Below are 23695 nucleotides of genomic sequence, written 5' to 3' on the forward strand. Positions count from 1 at the left end.
TGATAAGAAGAAATCGGGAAGTTCCCCATTGTTAATAAGAAAATATAATGTAAAAATGAGATTCAATAATATTTTTCAAGAGAGAAATTCAATGAAAGCATGATACTACATTAGTGTGAAAACAGAACCAAAATGGTGAACGGTAACAGCGAATGATTTTCGTTGCTAGCTCTGAACTACAGCGAAACGACAAAATCAGCGGTTCAGTGTTTTGAATATAATGGCATCGTTTCACCACTGCAGCTTAAATTCGCTGCAGTAATATTCAATTGATTCTTGGTATTTCCAATTCTGTATGAATTTTGACATTTTACCGCAGAAAATCGATCTTGTTCTGTTTTCAGCTTTAAAATTTGATAATTTATTGATAAAACAAAGATTATTAAAATTATTTATATTTAATCAATTATGAAAATTTAAATTATTTCAATTATTTATTTTAAATTTTTCAACTAAATTTTATAATTTCCAGAGCAAAAATGCGAATAAATAAAATTCGTACATAATAATATGAAGAGTAACATTGATTACATTTTTCGAATACAATTGGTTAACATAGGAATAATAGAAGATTCTGTTATATAGCAGTTAAAACTAATTTATAAATTTAAATAACTAGTCAATTATTTAGAGTGTTATACGCACTATGCTCTTAAAGGAAACACTAAAATTCCCATTTATCTATTTTTAGCCATTATTAGTCCACAAAAGTAAAATTTTTGTTTTTAATCAATATAATTACATAAATTACTATTGTGTATTTGTATACATATCAAATAACATTCAGCCCTTAGAAACTAGCTACTGAATTAACCTGCTTAATTCAATACAAATATAAAAATCTATAAATCTTTAAACATATCCAATTGTTATAATTGGCCAAAAGATAATAATTATAATCACATTTTTTTTTATTAATATTTAAAAAAAAAGTAATAATCAATCCATACATTCACTAACTTGTAGCAATTATAATTTATTACGTCAATTGTGAAAGTAATAATTAACATAATATGCACGTAAGCTTAATATTTGCTGCTGTTACAAAAAAAAAAAAATTATTTCATAAGTACTCTAATTTCGTAGGAAATTAGTGTATAATCAGTTATTAAATTAACTGTATTTTTTTTTTTACTTTTTACATAATATTATATTTCTTATCATAATAACTTATATAGAAATTTGATAATAATATCAAATATAATGTAACAAAAAAAATAAAAAGAAAAAAATAATGCACAAATTTATGATTTTTGTGAAATAAAAATTAATAATAAAATAATAAAATAATTTTTTTGATAATTTTTAAGTATATAGCTAGTTTTGTTTAAATTAGATGACAAATAAAAATTTTCACAATATGAATCAATTGTTACAAGTAATTCCGGAGAAAGAAATGAATTTGTTATAGATTTTTAAATAGAGTATGCATTTTCCGATATGAGAAAATGTAGAGAATTACCATAAGTCGCCTTGATCGAATTTTTTTGAGAGATAAAAAGCTGCTCTTAAAATAAAGAGAATGTTAAAAATTCAAATTTTAATACGAAATACTTACAAATCAGGTTGTCGCGATAGTAACACGTGATATTGTCTAAAATATTGTTATTGTAATAAAATAGTAATTTGCTTCTTAAAAAAACAATCTCTCAATATACGTAACGAATGAATGTTGCTCTTTTCTATAATATTTTTATTTCTACAATACGACGACAGTACAAAATCTCGAATTCACACTAATTTTCTATTTATACAATATTGTAGTAAACATATTAAATTGATATCAGTTTTTAATTGTTGCTCCAATATGATGTTCGAAGTAAACCACAATTTAAAATAATTTAATAATTTGAGTCCAAAAATGTATCACCGGCGAGGAAATTTAAATTGCTTTAATACAGAGATTTTAATACAGAGCTCGTGTTAAATAAATACACATAAAAAACATGACATGAGAATTTTACTGATTTTTACTATAGCAATAGCTTACTATATTGATACTATTACTAATTTAACTTTTCCCATTTTACATTCAAATTCATTAAATTTATGTATTATAAATGGAACTTTTAAAATTGTATTATATACTCGATAAATTGTAAAAGATGATCGTTTTGTAATAATTTAATATCAAAGAATAGAAAAAAAAATTTCAAATTATGCACTTATTTTTTTATTTGTATTATTATTATATGATATTATTGTAGTAGAAGATAATGTGGGAGCGCCACATTATTTAAATAAAGAACTTTAAGTATTATTATTGTTTGTTTTTGTGCTCTCTTAAATGTCGCCCATTTGTCTTTTACGATAATATTTTGAAAGCGCATTATTAGAAAACTATAAATGAAAAAACAAATTCTCATTGCCATTTTTTTTTTATCATTATTTCTCATTAATTATATACTTGAAGTTTAAGTTAAGTATGAATGTATGTATTTAAAGCTCTTCTGCAATAATAATATTATTCTCGTTCGCTACCATGCTTACATTATTTTTTAACAAAAAGTATTCATAATTTTAATAAATTTTTTTTTAATATTAAATATTTTGTTTTTGTTTTAAATTTTTTTATTAATTTTTAATTTTTATATTTTTATTCTTTTTTTTTTGTTTTTAATTTACTTAACAAATATATCAAGTTAAGTAAGTAAATTTATTTGTTTATCGGTTTAATGACACTCACAATTGGTTATTATCTACCTAGTAGAGAGAGAATATGATCAAGATGAAATTTATAATAAATTTGCTGTATAAATACATATACCTATGCATATATGTATATATACATACATATAATACATTTGTTTATAACTGAAAAGAAAATATATTAAATTATTTTTATATATGTATGTATGTACGTACCTACATACAGTATACAAATAAATTAAATGTGTGCCTAAATTAGTACATGATATTGCAAGTAAGATATATATCTATATAACAGTAAATAGCATATTTTATGTTAGTATTTGTGTGGGTATGTTTGAATAGATTTTGAATTTTTAATAATTTATAAAAATTTACACTTAATTAAAAGAGATTCATAGTTTACCTTATAACTGCAAAAATACAGTGAAACGGTTGAAACATGAATCATGAAAAAAAACAAAGAGTGTTCACTATTTCCGATGGAATTCGAATTATCTATGTTAATGTATAAATATGTTCGAAATTGGGCAAACTTGTTTTGTTTACTTATTTTTTTTTTGTTTGTATAGTACTAGGGTTGCCAAATATAAAATGCAAAATTTCCATACGTAACGCAATTTTTGTATAATGTTGCATAATATCCGCTATTCAAAATGATCGTTCATTACATTGAATTATTAATATATTTTCAACGTGCTATCACATAAATTGATATTAAAATTGGAACATTTGAACAAGATCTAAAATAACTTTTGTCTTTACATAAGAACAAAAAATTTCAATGATACAGTATGATAAAAAATTTGCAACATGAATTTTTATGAAATGAAATTTTGAATTTTAAAAATTGAAAACTTTAAATTTTGTCTGATTATCTTAAAATCTGTAAATTTTGAACATAAATTCATAAAAATTAAAATTACCCATAATTATCCGAGATTGTACTCGATAATATCAATAATACCCTAGTTTAGCGTAATTATATTAGGTTTGGTAACCCTAATAGGTGTATTATATTAAATAAATTATATTATTTTTTGCTGATTTATAAAAATATTTTGGTGCTTAATATGATGTGCGTAACGCATATTATTTAGCTTTATAAAATTTTTTATTAAATTTTTCTGACTTAGATTTATTTCCTATGATTCATGTTTCAAATGTTCTTTGTAGTATCGTGGAGAAAATTTTCTGTACTTTCTATATGTATATATATATATATATATGTATATATATGGGTTTATATATTATGATTATGTACATAAAACGCTGTTTATTTATATTTTATTTTACCTTTATAAATTAAAGAGAATTTTTCTTTCATTATAAAAGAAATTATAAAAAAATTTACTGCTTAGAAAGTACATATTATGTACTTAGAAATTAAAACATAAAGAAACATTATTGAGAATGTTTGAGAAAATGAAGACGCTCTCTTTTAGTTATAAACAGTTGCAAGAGCAAATGTGGTTTTGTTTATGACGAATGCAACATAGCATTTTCATTACAATGTATGTACATACTTATGTATTAATTAAATTAATAGTAATTGAACACGGTCATTATTATTTTTGAATGTTATGCTAATATACTATCCTCTCATTTCTGGTATAACACAAATGTTTTCATAAAATGATAGTAAAGCCAATATATGTATTTAAATAAATCATAAGTGTAGCATTAGCGCTGAATTATTCTTTTATTTCTCTGATATTTGTAAAAAACAATTTATTTGTTAACAATTTAATTTGGTTTTAAAGAAAGGGTGTATTTGTAATGCTCAGTTCCAGTGTTGTATTGAGATTACAGAGTAAAAATTAAATATTGTTCGAACTGTTAAAGAACTACATATATTGTATGCATTTGAAAATGTTGAAATGTTTTTTAATTTTTTTTTTAAAATTATATTGCTACAAATTAAGATTATTGAGAAATAGATGCAATTTTGCAGTTTTAATAATATTAGAGCCTAATTTTTATTCTTTATTATACACGTCAAATTTGAAATTTTTACAGATGCACATTTTTACAGCTAAATTTCTTTAAGATCTAATGAAGAAATACAAGAAATATGAGTTGCATTATTAAAAATACCCAAATAAATAATTTTATAAAATTTTCATAATTTCGATAAAATAGAATTTAATTAAAATTTCATGCATTAATAGTATATAATATGCAACTAAAATACAAGAACCAAAATAAAATTTTTTGTTTTTCTGATTGGAACAAGTAAATCTCTCTTAAAAATGTTATGATTGTTCTATAAATAAATATTTAAGAATTTACACATATGCAATTCATATATCTTTTCAACATTTTTTTTTTTTTTTTTAATTTTCTCCTCCACCTACTCAATATATGCAAAGGCGCAATCAATGTAAATGAAATTAAAATGTTAAAATATATTTACATATGTATGCACATACATACATACATATATCCAAATTTTATTCATAATTGTGTATAAATAAAATTGACTGATAATAATTTTGAAAAAAAAAAGGAGGAAGAAAAATCGAAAAAATGTTAAATATAAAGATACAAAGGTATCATTAATTTTAAGTTGCTACTGATGGAATTTGAGTTCGAAAATAATTTTGGACTTTTATTAAAAAAAAATTTATTTTCATTATTTTTGTTTTTTATTAATATCAGTTGTGTGTGTGTATGTTATAAAATGTATTTTATTATTAAAATAGAACAATGAACTAAACTACTAAGCATGATTAATTTTACCATTTTTTTTTTGTTACTTCCTTAACCTCTTACGTCTGTTATTTTGTTTAATTTTTAATTTTATTTTCTCTGTATGTTAAATTTTATGCTTATAGATTTGATTAAATTTGTTTTTTTTTTTTCAATTACAGTACATACATATGCATATATACTTAGTATCTTTATATGCGATATGTTAGTCGTGAATATTATATAGATTTAATTACAAGTACAGGACAGGGTCTATTATTAAAAAAAAATTATACATAAATACGTACAATATAATATGTGGAAATTATGACATAATGTAGATAATTCAAATGTATTGAGGTAAAAAAAATTGACAAACGGTGAAAAATTGTTTTCAATTTGAACATTTTGGACAAATTTTGTCCCTAATAATTTTAATCTAAATTCTGCTGCTGATGGTAATTTATTTAGTGTAAGAATTAATAAAATTCATTCTAATATTAACGCGATTTCTTTTTCCAAAATTTCATTTTCAAATGGCTAGCGACATCTAACAGTTTCGTCGAATAATGACATTGTAATACGTTTTTACTTTTGTGATCCTCATAAAATTCATTTTATACTGTTACCATACGCTCAATCTAAAAAATTAAATATATTTTAATAAAATCTGAAATAATAAAATAAATTTTTATATTATAAGCATACATACCTTTAAAAAAATAATGAGAAATTTGTGATATTACGAGAAAAATAAAAGAAAAAAACATTTATGTGTGTGCCATGTGGTTACTTATCCAATGACCCTTAAATTATTTTGATGCTTTTTTTATATATACATATATATTTTAAATACTACAATTACATAACGTTTTTTTATTTAATTTTAAAATACCAGGAGTTTTAATCAAATAAGCAACACATTCTATATTTTTTTTTTGATACTCTCGCTTCACAATTTCATACTCTCTCTTATTCAATATACATATACTAATTAGAATTAGAATTACAACAAGCAAAATATAAAATTAAAATTTTAATTCTTTACTGGAGATATTTTCATTTTTAAATATATTTTATTTATAAAATAGAAAGAGATGGAGAAAAAAAAGCATAAAAAAAGGCACAATGTAATCGTAATATTAAAACTAAATAGCATAGCACCCATTGAATAAAGTAATAAAATAATTGTATTTCTGGATTATGTTTATTTCCTATTTCATTTTTTTTATATGTTTGTCTTTGTTCTTTTTTTGTTGATTTGTTTGGTAGAATCTCATTTACCAATATTCATAGAATTTTATTCCTAAAAAAGTGCTTATTAGTTTCACTCTGTTCGTCCGTCCGTCTGTGTTCCCTTCCCCTTTCCTCCGTCTAAAAGTTAAAGCCCCTAGAAGTACTAAAAATTCAAATTAGCATAATGCATAGCATAATTTTCAGCATTGAAATGACAAAATAGCCATTAAAATTAACCGTTTTCCTCTAAAAAACGTTTTTTGGTAAAATTTTTAATATCTTTTTTCTTTTAGACCTTAACATGTAGAAGTCTGAAATCTTAACAGTTTTTGAACACTTATAAAAATTTTATCTCGTTAGTTCCAATTTATCGCCTCTGGGAATTTATAAAATTTGAATTTTCGGAAATTTGAATTGATTTCGGAATTTTGAAAGAAAAGATAGCGGTAAATGGCATGCCATTGAAATATATAACTAAATTTTCCTTACTTCATCAAATTAAGTGTGCAGTTCAATTATGAAGTCAACTTTTCTTTCAATATTTTTCCTTTTCTTTATCCTAAATATATGCTATAAATTTATATATTTTGATATATGAATAAAAATTAACAAAAAGGAATTTAAGGATGTAGTAGACTGTTCAAAGGAAAAGTGCTATTTCACAAACTCTTGGACGTAACATTATTATTATACAATCTATAATATGTGTGTATGTAGTTCATATACGACAAGTATATACATAATGAAGTTGAGTTCTTTAAATTATTTTCTTGATGTCATGAAAATTCCATTTATTTTTTATATATTAGTTTCATATTAATTAGAATTAAAGCTTACTTATTAAACAAAAATCATTAATGCAATAAAAGAAAATTTTTTTTTAACAAAATTTCTAATAAACTGTTTGGTTTTGTTTGGTCTTATTTTTGTTTATTTGTTTTAATGCGACAACACTATACTTACATGCATGCGAATATGAAAAAGAACTCAAAAGAAATTGAAATTATATAATTAATTCATTAAAATGAAAATAGAATTAATTAAGATTTTCTAGATATTTAAGTACATAAGATTTAATCTAGATATTTAAGTACATAAGTATGGTACTAGTATATGAAAAACAAAAATTAATTGGTTTTTGAATTAGTAAAAGGTCTTAATTATTAACAGATTATTGTTAAATTTATAAAATCAATGGATTAATTTCAAAAAATCAATAATTTTTTTAGATTTAAATAGGTACATACATACACATACATACTATTTTTATTTCCGAGAATTTTGTGTTCTTATAATTGTGTAATAATTGCGGTAAAATATTATAAAAAAGTTAGATTGAAATTTTATTTTAGCCTTAATATTTAATTAATAAAATACAAGTACCATATGAATACGGTAAACTTAAAAAACCTAAAAGAGTGAAAAAAATTATCACAAGTTTTTAAACGATTGACAATAGTGAGTGTATAATAAGTGAGTGTTTCATATAATTTCAGTCACTTCTTAATTATTCAGATTGTTATTTTTAAAACTCTCCTTATGATTTCGAACATATACGTTTAATAAGTACATGTATATAAAATAATCTCCTTTATTGTACGCTATCCGGTTTATAGAAGGGGTTTATAGAAGGGGTTTATAGTATTGTAATGACGTCAAATAAAAATAAATCAAATTATTTTTAAATAGGTAGAAATTCTAAGATTATTTAATTACAAAATATGCATGTCTTGTTTAATTACAAGCCATTTTATACAATTAATTTGTTTATTATAATTAATTAACAATTTTATACAATTAATTTAATGTTTATAGCAAAAATCTTTAATGATTCGAACATTCAATTGAATTCAATTGAAATTCTTCTTCGAAACGCAACCGTCACCTCATTCATTTCCATTTGGAATTCAAAATCCATTTTAGAATTTTTTATTCGGAACTTGCAAATTAGAGTTACCCTTATTCAGTTAACAAGATGTTGACATTTTAGTACCAAATGTCAAAGCTTAAAATCTTCAAAGTTAATTACTTTAATAATCAGCTGATTTTTGGATTTTTGCTTGGCAATTTTTTAGTACGAATTGATTTTGAATTGCCGAACATTATATTGTAATTTGATTTTGAATTGTTGAATATTAAGTTGAAGTTATTAAAATTACATATTATGTTTATATTTAAAATTTGTTTTTATATATAAATGAGCATGAAATTAAATAAAATTATAATATTTTTTAAATTAAATTCCAATAATATCTTGTGGACAGAGAGTAGAAGTTGTACTTTAAAATTAAATTATAAATTTAATATAGTATAATAAGTGCTGATGAATTTATTGAATTTTGCATTTCTAAATTAATTTTTTTTTGGAAAAAAATTATTCAATAAAGAAATTATTCTTGTGAAACAATTCAATTTACATATATACATACAGCTACATATTAAGGTATTATTATATAAGTAGATATATCTCCAACCATATACTATTTATGTTTGTTTGTTTATTTATTTATAAGATATTTATAATTTGTGTCAGTATAGTTCATTGATCCCTATTTTTTTATATATAAATTAATTATAATTATTATTTTTAATTTGATTTACGCAATTTCATATGAAATAATTTAATATGTAACAATTTAATATGTGCATGTATGTGTAAATACTCCTGTGTATTTGAATATTAATAAAATATGATAAGTGAATTTATGTACATATGTATGTATATAAGAACTTACGAAAAATTTATGTAAATAAATTAAAAATATTTTGTAGTTTTCTGAATAATTTTTTTTCAAATATTAATTAACATTTAGCAAATTCTTCTTTTAATATCATTAACATTTTACAATAACATTTTAACATTTATACAATAAGTTCATTAACATTTTACTCAAAGATAAAAACAATTGATTACATCTCTTTGAGCATAATATAATAATTCTCTTAAAAGATTTGTTATTCTATGTTATTATTATTGCAAATATTCTCATCTCATAAATGATTACAAGGAATAGTGTTGAAAACTTTCATAAATATTCTTACTGTCATGCAAATACTGGAATTACATGTACATACCTGTAATGAAATTAATGAAAACGTGCTGCTACAGTTTTTCTTTACATGTTAAAACTAGTTTATTTCTTGTCTGTGCTTATATATGTATATCTATGCATTTATAAATGACTTTAAAAACATAAGTACATTTATGTATGTATGTACATTATGTATTTGCTGCAAAATGTATTTTAATTTATACATATATATTTTAATTTAAATAAATAAATAAATTAAAATATGGCTATAAATTAAATTATAGAAAAAATTTACTATTAATAATTATGCTTTTTAATTTTTTTTTTTAAAGTTATACAAATTGACATTTATGCGGATTATACATCCAATTAATTCGTATTACATACACGTACGTGCATATGTATAATTGCTAATTATTACAGTTTTATAATTATTTGTAACGCCATCACACAATATTCTAACTAAATTTATAAAACTAGCTTTTATAATAAGGTTTTTCAAACTTTATTTTTTTATAGAAAAAATCTTTGTTAATTCTTAAGCCTTTTAAATTTACGTATTTGACAACTGTGGGAATTTATGAAACTATGTGTAAAACACCTTAATTTTGTTGATGGTTGTTAAAAATAGCTGTCAATTAATGTGTGTTAACAGTAAATGATTTTTTTTTCAACAGTAAACAATTGAAAATCTTAATTTTAAATTTTAATCGAAAATGAACTCAATTTTTCTTCGTATATGTATGTCCAATGTTTCCTATATTGTTTTTCTTAAAGATTTCTATATAATTTTAATAAAATCCTAAAAACCTTAAGAAATTTTGATAAGTAAACCATTTTTTACAAAAATACAATTTTAAATAAATAAATGTATGTATGTAAATATGTGTGGATGCCTGAAAATGTGTGTAAAGGAAATGAAATCTCACATTTAGTTTTGCATTAAATTAAATATTAATGCTAAAGCACTCCATTGAGCAGTATTATTTGGGAAACACTTTAATTTAACCACACGCATTTTACATTTCTTTTTTTTATCCTTTAAGAATAATTCTTATGCGTTTATAGTGTTTATACACTTGTCTCATTTACAATTTTAATTTTCTCCTTTTTTTCATTTTTTTTAATAAAGGTATGTGTGTTGAAATGTTTGTATGTATATATTGTACTTTTATATTTTTATAATGTATTCTATTTTTATATTCCATTCATTATGGCTATAATGGTGTTTAGTGTTATTTTTTTATTGTTGTTTTCTTCTTTTGTTTTTTTTTTTTTTTTTATATAGATTAATATTATTTTCAATCAAAATGCAAGAAATGAAAAAAAAAAATTAAAACTCAGACAACAGACATTCGTCAGTTTGGTTGTTAAAAAGTTGAGTTTTAAATAAATCATTTATTATACAACAGGGTGTTGTTTTTAATTTAAAAAAAATTTAAAATCACAATTAGTATTTGAATAGTATTTGTTTTTGGAATAGTAACAATTGGAAGCAATGATTAAAAAACCTGACGATCATTAATTAATTATCAAAATATTTGTTTAAACATTTGTCAACGACAATTGGACTGAAGACTTAAAGGAAAATGTAGAATTTTGGAAATTTATTTATGATGTTTATAATATTTTCTTAATTTTATTATAGTAACATTTGTAGATGATATCATTGAATATCCTTCGATACTAAGTCACAGTAGTAATTTATGGTTTCCAAAATACAATAATGAAACGCTTTATTGTAAGTGAAGTGAAAGGATTAACTTGCGGTGAAGTTGCCATATGAATGCCATATTATTAATCAGTATTGAAAAGCCTTTTATTTCAAAGATTTTAATCCGAATTTCATTGATTATATTAAATTAATTACTACAAATTTTATTCAAGTTCCTTCCTAATTCCTGCTTTTAATAAAAAAAAAATTTAATCTTTACAGACAAATATTCGATAAGCTTACCCCAATGATCTGTTGCTTCGAAAAAATATAATGAAATACATATATGTATGTATAATAGAATGAAAATAAAATGAAAAACATTAATTATGACAAGTGGCTTAAATTTACATTTGAATATTCTGCAAAATTTGCTCATTTCATGACAAACAGGACATGCTAAATTTTAAGTGGCTAGCTAACGCTCTATAAATTTTATGAATTCAGTATTTGAAATCAAGTATGTAACTAAGTTGAATTACTTAGCTTGATGTAAGACTGTAAGACTTTGTTATTTAAAGACCCTGTTAGGGTTGAGAAACTACATTATTATGTATATGTTTTGTACTGAAAATGACTGCTCCAGAAATATATGTATGTACATATGTACATACATACATATATACATAATATGTATGTAAATAATGAGAAAAGATAAAAAAGTCTTCTTTAATTTTCCTATTTGCTTCCTTCTTTTGTTTTTTCTTTTCTTTTCTTCTTATATGATGCGCTTCGGTTTTCAAACATATATTTATGTATGTAAAACCATATTCTTCGCAAACATGTTTATAAAAGCCATAATATGTAATAAAAAAGAAAAAGAAAAAAAAACAGGCTTCTATCTTTTTCTTTGTGTTTTTTTTTTTCTCTTTGCTTTTCAATATTCAATAGTGTTGTCTTCTTTTTGTTCTTTATTTAGTGATGAAAAGATTGACATTTTTCTTCCCTTTCTATCAAAATTTTTAACATAAAAATTGTAGTTTTCTTGGCTTTTTTTTTGTTTCTATGATAGTTTTCTAATATTTCAACATCTGTTGCGATACAAATTTTTTTAAAAAGACCAACAAAGATAACGATTTTTAACATTGGAAACTCAATTACTATCCTTATTCGATCTACAGTAGCACATACTGCACGTTTACATACATATGTTTGTAGGTGTATACTCTTATAAATATCAATATCTGGTCAATATAAATATCAAACTGGTCAAGCAGAATTCTAAATACATACATACATAAATGTAAATATGAAATGTACATACATACATATGTTTGTGTGTTTGTATAACATTTTTCTGGCTGGTTTTTTTATAATTGATCTTCTAAATCTAAGGTATTAAAAATTAATTAAATATTTAATTGTTACAAATAGTAAATATGACTTTAGTATTTGGTTTTTTAAGATTTGCTTCTTAGTAACTGTAAAAATAAATCAATTAAAGTAATTGTATTATAAAATACATACATAGATTAAATAGGGCTTAAACTATATGTATATGTATGCTTACATACTTACTTATAATGTAGGTACATAATATTATGTTATATTTGTTAATGGAAAATAACTAATATTTTCACGAAGTTTAATATTTTTAGTGCATTAAATATTCTTAGATTAAAACCAACCCAAAATACAGAATGTAATCAGAATCAACTATGTACATACATACGTACTTACATATGTGTACATGATATTCTGATAGCCGCATCAATTGACGTGATAGTTTGTTATTTAAAAATTTTTGATATCTTGAATAAAACCAATTTCGAAATGTGAAATTTAGTGAAAACCGAAGCACTTTTCAATAACATCCCATCGCATCAAGTGATGCGAGTAGCAGAATATGGACGAGAATACCATTCTTTGTTAATGTCTTACATTGGTCTTTTTATTTCTGTTATATTAATATTTTAATTCAATTAAATTTGTTAAAACTTGTGTAGTAATTTTCGATAATGCACCTAAAAAAAGAAAATAATTTCTCTTAGCCTTCAGTTAACTCGATTGAATAAAGGTCTACCCTGTATACATATTTCCAATTGAAAAACTGTTCAACAACCAAAGAAAAAGTTGGATTCAAAGAATTGATCAGTTTGTTTGTACCTATATCAGTTTACATGCATTAAATGTTTGAATGTAAAAATTATACGGCCATCATTTAAATTGAAAACTTTTGTTAAAATTTCTGTTCAAATTTTTGTAATTATATTTTTTTTAAATAATTTTATTTTACTTACTAAATTTATATTATAATTTTTATTATAGGAGAAATAGATAGATGTCTTAAAAAAGTGACAGAAGGAGTGGAAACATTTGAAGACATTTGGCAAAAAGTACACAATGCGACGAATAGTAATCAAAAGGTTGTCGTAAGCTCTTCTCTAATTTTCATAATAAACAATGTTAGTTTAAATCACTTTCTTTTTTTTAAAAAAACAAATTTTTAGGAAAAATATGAGGCCGACCTTAAGAAGGAAATCAAAAAGTTGCAACGGCTGCGCGATCAGATTAAATCATGGATCGCGTCCGCAGAAATCAAGGACAAAAGTGCACTCTTAGATAATAGGCGACTTATTGAAACTGTAAGATTTTATTAATTTTTTTCAATTTGTTTATAATATCTCTTTACTATATAATGCTCTTGTATATTTTAGCAAATGGAGAGATTTAAAATTGTTGAACGTGAAACAAAAACAAAAGCGTATTCAAAAGAAGGTTTAGGAGCTGCACAAAAATTAGATCCAGCGCAACGGGTTAAAGATGAAATTCGAAATTGGCTTAAAGAATCAATTAGTTCGTTACAAATACAAATTGATCAATATGAAAGTGAAATAGAATCCCTACTAGCAGGCAAAAAGAAAAGATTAGATCGTGATAAACAGGATCGAATGGATGAATTACGTGCAAAATTGGATCGGCATAAATTTCATATTACAAAACTCGAAACATTATTAAGATTATTGGATAATGATGGTGTTGAAGTTAAACAGGTATTTTGTCACAAACTAAATTAATAAAAAAAAAATAATGTTTATAATCTTTTGTGTATAAAAATCTAAAGGTGGCCCGTATAAAAGAAGATGTTGAATATTACATAGAATCCTCGCAGGATCCAGATTTTGAAGAAAATGAATATATGTACGATGAAATTATTGGTCTAGATGAGGTCGAATTATCAGGAACAGGTATATTTCCATATTTTATTCTTAAATTAATTTAATTTAACTATTTCTTTATTTTTGTTATTTAAAAATCAAAGGGATTCCATCTTCTGCGACAACAGACAGTAATAATAGTAATGAAACTGGTGGTTCGCCTAGCAGTTGTGTTTCAGGTGGTAGTCCTGTTCAATCTCCGGCCGCATTAAACTGTAGTAATGCGAACAATCTTAACTACAGCAGTGATTCAACGTCGGTTGAGTTTACATCAGCCGATAAACGTAATAAAAATGAAAATAATGCCAGTAGTAAAGTGAAAGTAAGTTGTATATAAATTGTTATATGTCTACAGTTTTTATATTTTATTTTTCTTTTCTAATTTTAGCAACCTGTTAAACCAACAGCGGTAAGGGCTAATAATAAAGCGGATGCAAATTCAAATTCTTCGTCATCGAACAATTCTAGCTCTGTGCAGTTGACACAGCAGCAGCATACAACACAACCGCAGTCGCTGTCAGTGGCGGCAACAGTTGCGGTGGCCGCAGCGACAACTCAACAAGCCCAACTGCAGCAGCAGCAACAGCAACAAAATAAAAATATAATTAGTTCTACACCTAGTAAAAACCAATCTCATGGTACGAATAATTCATCAATTGGAACTGGTAATAGTACATCAGCAACATCTGCGGTTGCTGCAGTAAATAGCATTAACCAACAGCAGCAGCAACAAAATTCGACTGGTGTGGGTAATCATACATCATCTGCATCATCGAATATTCAGGCTCAATCTGTGATTCAACCTACACAACCAATAATTGCATTTGCAGCTGTAGCGAAAAACAATACATGTAAATATTTTTTCCAAAAACAAATTTATGAATTTTTTGAGTTGACACAAACTTATATTAAATAACAATATTGTTTCAGATTCCTCTTCGACGCATAACAGCACTTCCAATAGTAACAGTATAGGAAATAATAATGCGACATCGATAACGACAGCTGTGGCAAATAGTAATTCATCAAATGTCGTAGGGAATAGTACACTTGTTAATTGTATTTCACCAAATCCATTGACAAATAGTAATAGTGCGGCACGAGCTTCACCAGGACTTGTTTCGCCTAAACAACAACTGGCAAATGGCACACTCCTTAATCATAATAGTAAACAGCCTGGTATTATACCTGTATCAGGTTCAACTACACTTAACTCTAACAACCTTGATGCGATGTCAACGCTTAAAACGATGGCACAAGAGGCCATTAACCGTGCTTCAACAGATTCAACATTACAAGCAGCGCCAACGCCTGCTGATACAAGACAACATCAACAGCAACAACAACAACAGCAGCAGCAACAACAACAGCAACAGAATCAACAGACAGCACCTTCATCTCAGCAACAACAATCGTCTACCCAGCATTTTTCACCAGCCGTTACGGATACAACTGCCAATCAAAATGCAAACGGCCCAACGCAAGCACCACAACAGCAACAGACTGGTACTGCGGCATCAGTTGTTAGCGGTACAGCAAATATATCAGCAGTTGGTGCAACAACAAATGCTGGCTCTTTAGGAGTTGGTGGCGGTACATCACAAGGTAATGTCACCAATGTTAGTGGTAATAAACAGATGCAAGTTGGTACAAATGAAGCATATATTCCACCATTACTTGGTGTCGCTCCATTAGGAACATCGCCATTACATAAAGAGCATCAAATGCAATTCCAAATGATGGAAGCTGCATATTATCATTTGCCCACTCCGAGTGATTCCGAAAAATTAACAACGTATTTACCAAGACAACCTGTACAGACACCAGCCCATTATCCACAGGTAAATTTTAATTAAAATACAAATTTACAATTTTAATCTATTTTTTTTAACGATTTTTACAATTTCAAACTTTTATAATTTTTATTTTAGACTCAACTTCCACATTCGGATACCGTTGAATTTTTCCAACGCTTATCAACCGAAACTCTATTCTTTATATTTTATTATATGGAAGGATCCAAAGCGCAATACTTAGCTGCTAAAGCGCTTAAAAAACAAAGCTGGAGATTTCATACGAAATATATGATGTGGTTTCAACGCCATGAGGAACCAAAAGTAATTAATGATGAATTTGAACAAGTAAGTATTTTCACTGTAATGGATTTCTTTAAAAAAAAAAAGAGGTTCAACAAAACTAAATATTGAAAAAGTTTTCAAATTGAGTGAAAGTTTGCAAGAATGCATAAAAATAATTATTACCGGATTACGACTTTTAATTTGAGGCTAAAATTTATGGCATAATTCTGTGCCATAATGTTTTAAGGCGTAACCATTATTAATGAATGTTATGAAAAACTTTATAAAAATTTTAAGTTCTATACATGCATACATATTTTACGAGGATGGATTATTATTCAAAAGTATTAAGTTTTTCACAGTAGAATTTTAAATTTCCAAATTAATTTTATTCCGAAAATTACAAAGTATTTGAATAATATGATTAATTGATGTGTCTAAAACATATGAATGTATACATATGTTTAATGATTGTGATAGCATCCAACAATTTTTTTGGACAATAAGTACATTGAATAGCATTTTGTAAAATTTTAATTTGATAATTACTTATATTTTTGAATATTTTTTTTTATGTGAAATTTTAAACTATTTTTCTTTTTCATTTTTAGGGTACATATATTTATTTTGATTATGAGAAGTGGGGCCAGCGTAAAAAAGAGGGGTTCACGTTTGAATATCGATTCTTAGAAGACAAGGATCTTAATTGATAAAAATTTGTAAAATACAATATAATAACAATTTTTGAAAAAACATTAAAAAAAAAATTAAAAAAATTGCAAAAATTTATTTAAAAACAAAAACAAGAAAAAATTTTAAAAAAACTTTTAAACAAAAACAAAATGAAGAAGTTAAATATAAAAAATAAAATTAATTAATAAAAAAAAAAAATTTAGTTGTTTTGAATTTGAAAAGTAATTTATAAAATTCTAAAGTATAAAAATATTTAATTTTTGCATTATTCAGTGATAGAAGTGTTTTCTTAAACTTGACGTGAGTTTCTCGACATTATGAGAAGAATTTGTCATCATCATAATTAATTTAAATTGAGTATTTGATGCTCGAATAATTTTATAAGGGCGAGTATAAGTTGCAAATCAATTTAAAACTTTAAACCTTTTGATACTTAATATTGATGTGGAAGGTATGATTGAATTAAAAAAAGATTAATTTATTTTGGAAATTTCTAAAACGTTTTTTTTTTTTTTTTTATTGAAAATCATTCAAATTGCACATAAAAATGTTTTAATTATAAATTTTAATTGGCTTTTCTTTTTCTAATTTATTGTATTAATAATATAAACCAATTACAATATTAAGTTAATATATGTGTACTTTATTACTAAATGGCAGATGTAATGAACATCAGTTTTTCTTTATACATAACATAATTCAAAAAAAATTTTTTGTCTATCTTTCATTTCACAAAGTATAATTAAAATTAACAATAATTTCTAATATTATTATGATATAACATGGTAATTTTCTTTATCATATGGTATACATTTTTCTAAAATTGTAGCCTAAGGTGCATTTATAAATTAAATATAAAAAACAATAAGGGTTTAATAAATTTAATGAAGCAATTAATTTAAGCTAAAATAATTAAATTACATTCCCATTAACCTTATAGAATAATTAATAGCAATAAAATTTATACATTTAAGTATTTAGAAAACGATATTTTTTTATGGAATGAAGGTAAGTAAATATATATAATATGAAAATATTGAATTTAATGAATTTATATTAATGAAATCTCTTAGATGCATCACTTGATGTAACATTATTCAGATCTTATTCAAAAGAATCACAGTTTTCGGTATAGAATATTAAATCTTGTTATTGATTTTATTCTGAAAATTAGAAAAATTTTGAATAATATCTCATCTATGCAAGTGAATCTATGAGAATATGGGTGTATATATTCTACTATTCTATATAATATATAAAAATTTTTTGTAAAATTATAATATTTATATGAATATAAATAATATTATATTTGTTTTTGTGGACTAATAAGTAAAATTGTTTAATCTTACAAATTTTGCATTTTTTGTTTTCAAAAAAAAAAAAAGAACTTCTTTCTTTTACAATTTCTCTTATTGCTCTAACATTACGTTTTAAATAAATTTATTTAAAAAAAAAATAAAGTTTATAAATGAACTAAAAATAAAAATCAGAAATTTATAAAATATCAAATACATAATTCATGTTTTCAATTAGTTTGAAATTAAAAACATCAAAATTATTAGGAAACAAAAATACATTAAAAGTTATTCATTCCAATTAACTGTCACATCATCATCATCCCAACCGCTTTCAACAGTATCATCCGTAGATTTTAATTCAAATCTACTATTATCAATAACAACATCAGTTAAATGTTTAATTTCTATAATTTCGTTTTGATTTTTTTCGTTGGTCTGGTTATTAATTAAATCTATTTCATTTGCTTCTACAACACTAATATTACTTTTAATAACGGGTTCCATATCTTTGAAAAAATCAAATTCATCAGATTGATCTTTTTTTGAAAGCTTTTTAATTTTAATATCTAAATCATTAATATCATCAGTAACAATCTGGGCTTTAGTCCTTTGTATATTAATATTTTCAATATCTGCTGAATTGATTTTATTTTCGGAAAATTCTGTAAATGGTATTGCCGAATTATTGTCTGATTCGATTTTTTCAATTTCATTTTCAATGTTGTCGCTATTTAAATAATTCGCTGTTTCATTCTCATTTTCGTTATCCCAATCACTCCATGCCGAATCATCACCATCTTCTTGAATAGATGAATTATTCTCATTATGATTGACAGCAGCTTGAATTTCTTCATCTTCACCACCATCTGGACTTAAACGCTCTGGCATAAATTGATTTGATATAACTGTAGCAACTTCGTTGTCGTCTACTAAAGATGCATTTTTTAAAATTTCACTATCATGTACTGTAATTGGATCATCACCTAATAGTAAAGGAGAGACAAAACTTTCATTACATTCAGGCAGTGAATTTTCTAGGAAATCTGAAACTAATCCAGCGGAATTTAAAACGGGTGTGATAGAACGTGGCTCTGTTTTATTGAGTTTTTTAACAGTAGTTGGTGTACGAATGTCTTGTGGACGGCCATCAGCAAATAATTTACCTCGATTTCCTCCAATTACAACAGATGCACCTATTAAAGTTATGCAATTATTAAATAAAGTTTAAAGCGAAAGTGTTTTTTTCTTTTTACTTTTCCTTACCTAAAATAGGAATTAAATCAGCCAAACACCTTAACGTTTTTGCAACTAAAACATCGTTTGTATCTTTAATACCTAAAAGCAAATTCGGTAATATTTCATTTCTTAACTCTTCTTCTGTCATCAATTGAATATATTCAGTAAAATAATCGAGTAAAATAAGACGAATTTGACTATCACGTACACAAAATATTTTCTTAATACGTGGAATAATGTGATTACTATAAGTTGCACTTGAATAAAGCGATGAAATGTTATTCTCTGACTTTGGTTTCAAAACAAAAGGTGTAACACAGTCTTCTGCAGTACTGTCTAATAAAACCATCCTTGACAGTAATAAATTTCCTATTTGTGTAGCCACCACATTTTCATCAAAATATTTTAATCTAAAATATAAGTTTGAAAAAAAATTATTATATTTAGTACTTTAAATTTTAAATAGAAAATATCAAACCTATCAATTAAATTGGTAAAGAAATCTTGTTTTTCTTGTGGACTTTTTAAAGGCAATTCAGTTAAAAACGAATGAATCAAAATAAATTCGTGATTAAAATATGGATGGAGTAATACAGCGGATAGCTTAGGTCTTAGAGCTACATTTTGATGTTTTAAATGTGCTGCACAATAATCTCGAAACTCTACAACATACGGTGTGTTTGAATTTTTATTTGTTTTGAGAATTTCTTCACACAACGTGGCAAAAGCGTACTGCTCTAACCCATCTGCTGGTTGGTGTTGTGAAAATTTTGATGTTTCGTTGGGATCAATACAAGGTTTATAACGATGTGAATTAGCTAATTCTAATATTGATCTTGTTAAATCTTTCGATTTCCATACATGTTCAAATCCGCCGAGCCGCCATTCTCCTTCAGAGCTAACATAAATGGATGGTATTGATATATTAAGATGTCTAGCTTTTGCTTGTTCAACGAGAAAAATCAAAGCACATAAGATATTGCGTAAACCTAGACATATTTGTATATCAGTTTGAGTTTGGAGTATTGTTGCTAACGGCTGAACACGTTCCGTAGCTAAATGTTGATCCCAAGAGGCTATGTATTTTAAAATAAATGGATGTCTATATATCATCAAATTCTAAAAAGAAAATATTTATGTGATAATAGATAATTTTTTGTAAATTTTATTTACCTTGATAGATCTTTCAATAGGAGTTTGTGTTATCCATAATTGACCCTGGACAACATTTTCACCAATGAATACAGATAATGGTCTATCATCAGTTTGTGCATTAAAAAGGGTCCAACAATCATTTGTTTCAACACATTTTTTGTCAATTTCTAAATGCCTTAAAGTGCTTTTATCGTTTCCCATATTAAAATTGTCTTCAAGAAAAGCTTGTATCATTAAAATTTTAGCTTAATGATATTGTCCTTTAGATTAAGAATGTATTTCAAAAATTTTAATAAAAAAAATATACAGCTTAAAAACAACTGTCACATTCTGTTTCGTTTGTGTATATAATCTATACTCAATACTGTACGTGTACCACTGTACTTATTAGAAGTGAAAAAACCCTTTTGGCACATTTGCCATTATTCTGACTCATTTGAAATTTTAACTAACAGCACTCGCTATGCATTACTCCAAATCGCTATGAGTTACTACAAATCTGAAAAAAATTAATTAATATTTTCAAAATTGTACTTGTTCTATGCAGTTTGACATTAGTCTTAAACATTTTGTATGAGCTATGACACTTAATACATAGTGAGCGGAAATTTTTCATTAAATTATTAATAATTGTATTCAAACTTATACTTCACTACAGCTTTGCAAAGCATGTAAAAATAAATTTTTTATTTATTATTTTTCAATATAAAAGAGATTTGCATATAAAATAACAAAATTTAAAATCGAAAAATATAAAAACTTCAAAAAAAAATTAATAAAAAAATATTTATGTACATTCGTTTGACGTTTCCGTACGTATGTTGAAAAATGGATAAAGTATTTGCTTACTTTGATTTATCGTTTGAATACATAATTCTAACTAAAATTTAAAAAATTTGAACTAAATATTTAAAATATGTCTATAGATATAGATATCCTTAATTCAATTTTAGGTAATTCGAACAAAAATTAGTTAATTCGAATTAAAAAATGATGATTTGTCAAATTTACAAAATGTATGATTTGTAAGAAGAATAAACAACAACACCAAACTGCATAAATTAATAAATAATTTAAAAATCTTCCTATGATTTGTGAGCATTCTACTATGAATATCGTTGCAATAAATGCACATTCTTACCGGGACGCTTAGGGTTGCCTTGAGTGTACTACTCTCGAATAAACAGAGCTACAAAAACTTGGCGAAAGTTTTAGTTGTCAATTGCTAGTGTCAACTAGGAACAGCTTTCTAAAAAGGCAAAAGAAAATATTTATGAAATAAAAAAAAAAATTGTATAGGAAATAAAAATTAAATTTATTATATTAATTAACATAAACATAATTAAAATAGGAGTTCTTCTCACACATTAAGTGGATAATTTTGAATTCTTTATAGAAATTATTCAAGAGTAAAAAAAAAAAAGAAAAAAAATGGATCACAGGAATGGGTGAGTGAGACTTGTGTACACTTAAATATTGAAAGAATGATTTATAAATTAATTGAAGCAAAATTTTTAAATTTATTTAATTTTTCGAATTAATCTTCTTAACTAGGCATTCGTACACAAATTTAAGGAGGAGTCAAAGTAATAATATTCAAAGCTCACAGGATCATGAATGGTTTGTATTGTCAATTTTTTTTTGTATAATATGTTGTATATATACATATATTTATATGTATATTCATATATATTAAAATTACATCGTTAAAAAACTAAATTTTTTACTTTGAAATTTCCTTTGTAGGCCAACACGTCGTAGACAGATTACAACACAGCAAATTAATAATAGAGTAGATCCACAACAACCATTAACACAACATGATGAGTTAATAAAATATATTAAAGATGCTTGGAGCAAGGTTTGTATAACAATGCTATTATATCAATTCATATCCTTTTAAAATAAAGTTTATTTTAGCAATATCTTCATTATGAATAATAGATTTATTAGAGTAATGTAGAAATAAATATCTAATTATATTATATTTTTCAGGTAAATGAACCTGGTCCCCATGGGAAGGGACCGCATGTATATCGAGCAGAATTAATAAGGCCACCAGTTGACTTTCAACCATTTGATTTAGAAGGTTTTTGGGGTCAACGACTTGTTCAGAATATTCATGTTAATTCTTCTGGGCACCAATGAAATTATATTCAACATATTAAAGAAAGAAGAAGAAATAACTGACAATGAATATTTGTTTTTTTTTTTTTAAATATCAATACGCATATTTTGTAATTTATATCGTATATATCGTGTATAATGTAAAGGGAAAAGTATCAATTATTTTCGCTAAGGATTCAATAATACCATAATTAATATCAGAAAATTTTTACAAAATATATTATTATTATTATTATAATTATTACAACGGCTTCTGATCTTTGATATGATATTCCGAACATAAATAATTACTTCTTTTTATTTATTATTTTGTGTAATTTCTGTATGTGAAATTATATTTTGCCTAAGTTACAAAATGTATTTGTCTAAAAATATTTCAAAAGTAGATTTTTTAAGATTTCATTTTATTTTGGAATTGAAAAGAAAGAAAAAAACAAAAATTTCTACGCGTAGTTTTTGATATTTGCTATTTTTTGTCATAAATATCACAAAAAAAAAGAAACAAAAAAAAAAGTAAGTAAAATTCTACATCTTATCAAAATTTCTGTCTTGGTAAAAAATGATTGTTCTTTGTTTTCATATTTCTATATTTTTACTTGTAGAAATCTATTATATATTAAAAAAATAT

The 23695-nt window shown here is 24.6% G+C and overlaps 3 protein-coding genes across 4 annotated transcripts in view; 2 read left to right on the forward strand and 1 right to left on the reverse strand.

The window, feature by feature from the left end:
* LOC129609424 (CCR4-NOT transcription complex subunit 3-like) overlaps positions 1–17443 on the forward strand; it is a 37967-nt gene extending 20524 nt beyond the window's left edge. Inside the window, exons 2-10 of one of the 2 annotated variants that reach the window (XM_055521328.1) lie at positions 13591–13694; positions 13773–13907; positions 13980–14315; positions 14387–14510; positions 14585–14802; positions 14869–15331; positions 15411–16321; positions 16412–16621; positions 17170–17443. In XM_055521328.1, coding sequence (XP_055377303.1) covers positions 13591–13694; positions 13773–13907; positions 13980–14315; positions 14387–14510; positions 14585–14802; positions 14869–15331; positions 15411–16321; positions 16412–16621; positions 17170–17268 — 2600 coding nt within the window. In that variant the 3' untranslated portion in view covers positions 17269–17443. The remainder of the gene's footprint in view (positions 1–13590; positions 13695–13772; positions 13908–13979; positions 14316–14386; positions 14511–14584; positions 14803–14868; positions 15332–15410; positions 16322–16411; positions 16622–17169) is intronic. The other variant, XM_055521329.1, reaches the window with a different exon arrangement.
* Positions 17444–18579: 1136 nt separating this feature from the next.
* On the reverse strand, positions 18580–21259 carry LOC129609445 (protein-associating with the carboxyl-terminal domain of ezrin). Its single transcript, XM_055521358.1, has 4 exons — positions 20959–21259; positions 20264–20904; positions 19813–20195; positions 18580–19742 (listed from the first exon to the last, which is right to left on the reverse strand). Exons 1-4 carry the CDS (start codon positions 21172–21174, stop codon positions 18835–18837), a joined length of 2148 nt encoding a protein of 715 aa, XP_055377333.1. The 5' UTR covers positions 21175–21259; the 3' UTR covers positions 18580–18834.
* Positions 21260–22170: 911 nt separating this feature from the next.
* On the forward strand, positions 22171–23516 carry LOC129609423 (uncharacterized). Its single transcript, XM_055521327.1, has 4 exons — positions 22171–22388; positions 22495–22560; positions 22687–22801; positions 22936–23516. Exons 1-4 carry the CDS (start codon positions 22372–22374, stop codon positions 23086–23088), a joined length of 351 nt encoding a protein of 116 aa, XP_055377302.1. The 5' UTR covers positions 22171–22371; the 3' UTR covers positions 23089–23516.
* The last annotated feature ends 179 nt before the right edge of the window (positions 23517–23695 follow it).

This window comes from Condylostylus longicornis, unplaced genomic scaffold, assembly GCF_029603195.1.
Source record: "Condylostylus longicornis isolate FDR11 unplaced genomic scaffold, ASM2960319v2 ptg000039l, whole genome shotgun sequence".
Taxonomy (NCBI): domain Eukaryota; kingdom Metazoa; phylum Arthropoda; class Insecta; order Diptera; family Dolichopodidae; genus Condylostylus; species Condylostylus longicornis.